Genomic DNA, 3,225 nt, shown 5'->3' with positions numbered 1-3,225 from the left:
GGTACAGGAACTCGTTTCGGACGCATGCGAAGGACAGAAAACAGATGGGGACCATGTGGGGCCCTAATTTTTATTCTTCAAAATTATTGTTTATGTTTTTCCCTTGTAAATGAAACCCTAATTTTCCCTCTATAAATTAGGGTTTCTTGTGTGCATCAGTACACACACGAAAAAATGAGATCTCGAATAAGGCCAGATAGCACGCACCGGACTACTGAGCCTCCACCACCTGTAAGGCGTTTGGACTATCAACCTCCCATTGTTCGAAGGAACGGATACGTTATTTTCTCTGCCGTCAAACCTCTCATGCAGGTAATGTTTTGGAACATTCAATCCATGGACCAGCTTAAGAGAACCCTTCTCAGGTTTTTGGAGGGAGAGTGGAGTCAAGGCGAACAAATCAGATCTATCAAGAGACTTAGAACAAGGGGAGGTGCTTTTCTTGAAAGACAGCGTTGGTGGGAGACAATGGAGGACGACATTCAATGCACTCGAATGATGGAGGACAGAGAAGACATTGTCCTAACCGTTGTAATATCCTAGATTAAGTGTTGTTGTGTTTGTTGCAATGATCGAGCGTGTACTACAAGTTGTTATGTGTTATTTTCTTAGATGTTTTAGTTTCTGTGTTGGTTATTGTCAATGTACCTTTTTAATTAATGAATGAATTAATGTTTTCCATAATATATATATATCTGCGCTAGTTTAATATAAAAGTCTCAAAATCTATTATAATTGTATGTTTTAAATGAATTAAAAATTATGATAATGCATGTCACAAATTATGATAATGAATTAAAATCTATTATAATATAAAATTCTCAAAATCTAACATAAACATGACAAGACCAGACTAATGCATGTCACAAAAGATTCTCGTCCCCACCTCTTACACAAGGCTAATGCATGCAAGAAATGAAGCAATAATTCTGCACAAGATTCAAATATGACATGACTAATGCATGACACAAAAGATTCTCGTCCCCACCTCTTACACAAGGCTAATGCATGCAAGAAATGAAGCAATAATTCTGCACAAGATTCAAATAAGTATATGTGTTAAATGAATTAAAATAAAAATAAAAACATCTAAATAAAAAATAAAAGTATATGATAAATCGGTGCATGCAATGGTTTAACATAATTTAGCATGACAAGAATGCATGCCTCTATAGCAATCTAGTCCCCCCACCACAGACATGACAAGACAAGACACTGCAGGGAATCTCGTCCCCACCACAGACATGACGGGACAAGACAATGCAGGGAATCTCGTCCCCACCACAGACATGACGGGACAAGACACTGCAGGGAATCTCGTCCCCACCACAGACATGACGGGACAAGACACTGCAAGGAATCTCGTCCCCACCACAGACTTGACGGGACAAGACACTGCAGGGAATCTCGTAATAACCTATGCATTTTGGCTATAAATATGTTCCCAAACTTGTTCATTTTCTTCATCACCTCTTATACTTTCATCAGAGCAACTTATCATCAGAGCAACTTTGTGTTTCATCATCAACAAACATGTCTCTCCTAACTATGGGTCAAGAGCATCGAGGCACCATTGCAAACATTGCCACTTATGTAAGTTTGAGTAAACACTTAATTTTTTTTACTTAAATTTACTAATTTCAAATACTTATGGGAGGTGTTTTTTTTATAGGATGTCACGAGATTTAGGACCCGTGCTGGTAAGATGAATGCTCCTGACCCTTTGATTGTGGACTACGTTAAACGTGCGGGATTTGGTGAGGTAATGAACTTAACACATACCTCAGTTGATATGAAGTTTATATTAGCATTGTGTGAGCGTTGGAGGCCTGAGACTCATACTTTTCACCTTCCAATGGATGAATGTACCGTCACTCTAGAGGACGTGTACATGTTGTTGGGTCTCAAAACAAATGGAAAGGCAGTGTATGGAAATGTCCAACAACCAAACGCCCTATGCGTCGAATTGTTGGGTGTGGATTTAATAGAGGGTGAGGGGCAACAAAGGGGTAGGGGCCAAGGTATAAAGCTTGCTGGCCTTCAGCTAGCTTATGCTGGGCTTCAATTGGATCAGTTTTCTGACGAAGAAACTATACTGCAGAAAACTAGGATGTATATTATGTTGTTGTTTGGTAAGTTTCTATTTCCCGAAGGCACGGGAAATAGTGTTAATTTTATGTACTTGTGTTTACTTGGGGACATTGATGCAATAAAGACATATAGTTGGGGTTCGGCTGTGTTGGCATACCTATATAGTTCCTTGTGCAAATGTGCAAAAAAGGATAGTTGTACATTTAGTGGATGTGCATTCTTGCTACAAGCATGGGCATGGTGGAGAATGCCGGTATTGGCCCCTGCAAATCCAAACAGTTACGCCTTCCCTTACGCTTCAAGGTAACTTTTGGATCTTATTTTAATTATTGCTTTTTATTCTATTATTATTTGTAACTATATTGATTTACATCTTTTAATGTGTTTAGGTTCAATGCACTCGGAATGGATTGGTCCAAAACGCCTGATTCCAAAATCATTTTCTACCGCCAAATATTAGATCGACTAGGACCCCAAGAAGTAATACCTCTAAAAATGTCCATTTTCTAAATATATTTTTAAAAATAACTATCTTCTATATTTTGAAATTAATATTATTTGCTTTGCAGTTTATTTGGCGTCCTTACTTGGAATTGGACCACGTACCCGACCTTGACGAGGCGGCTATTTGGACAGCAAAATCACCCATCATACGGTTCACCACTGTGGAGATGCACCCGAGTGACCGTGTGAAGCTCCAATTCGGCATGCATCAAGGTATCCCTGACCCACCTGAGCCTGACTGTTTGGGACGTTGGCATCTTGCGAAGGTTAGCGAACAGTGGTACGTAAAAAATTACAAGTCCTTTGCCATAGATCAGCGTAAAATATGGGCTCGTCGATCAAAAACGGTTCTAGAATTTCCTGTGGCGCCGGGAGAAATGAAGCCAACTGTTGACTATGTAAACTGGTACAGATCCGTCACAAATCCTGAAATGATTGTGTCTGCCCCTTTCTATTTAGCTGACCCGCGAGCACAACCTCCATATTTTGGAGGACAACAACAACCACCACCAAATTACCACCAACAACAACAACAACCACCGCCACCAAATTACCAACAACAACAACAACCACCACCAAATTACCAACAACAACATTACCCACAACAACACCAACAACAACAACAACAAA

General features: G+C 39.7%; 1 protein-coding gene across 1 annotated transcript; it reads left to right on the top strand.

Annotated features, from left to right (window-relative positions):
• The first annotated feature begins 1,937 nt into the window (after positions 1-1,937).
• LOC131631412 (protein MAIN-LIKE 2-like) lies at positions 1,938-2,601 on the top strand. The gene is made up of 2 exons (XM_058902206.1): positions 1,938-2,394; positions 2,481-2,601. Exons 1-2 carry the CDS (start codon positions 2,111-2,113, stop codon positions 2,599-2,601), a joined length of 405 nt encoding a protein of 134 aa, XP_058758189.1. The 5' UTR covers positions 1,938-2,110.
• The last annotated feature ends 624 nt before the right edge of the window (positions 2,602-3,225 follow it).

This window comes from Vicia villosa, unplaced genomic scaffold, assembly GCF_029867415.1.
Source record: "Vicia villosa cultivar HV-30 ecotype Madison, WI unplaced genomic scaffold, Vvil1.0 ctg.000822F_1_1, whole genome shotgun sequence".
NCBI classification, from domain to species: Eukaryota; Viridiplantae; Streptophyta; class Magnoliopsida; order Fabales; family Fabaceae; genus Vicia; species Vicia villosa.
The sequence above is the reverse complement of the archived record's forward strand: the minus strand, read 5'-3'. Positions and strand labels throughout refer to the sequence as shown.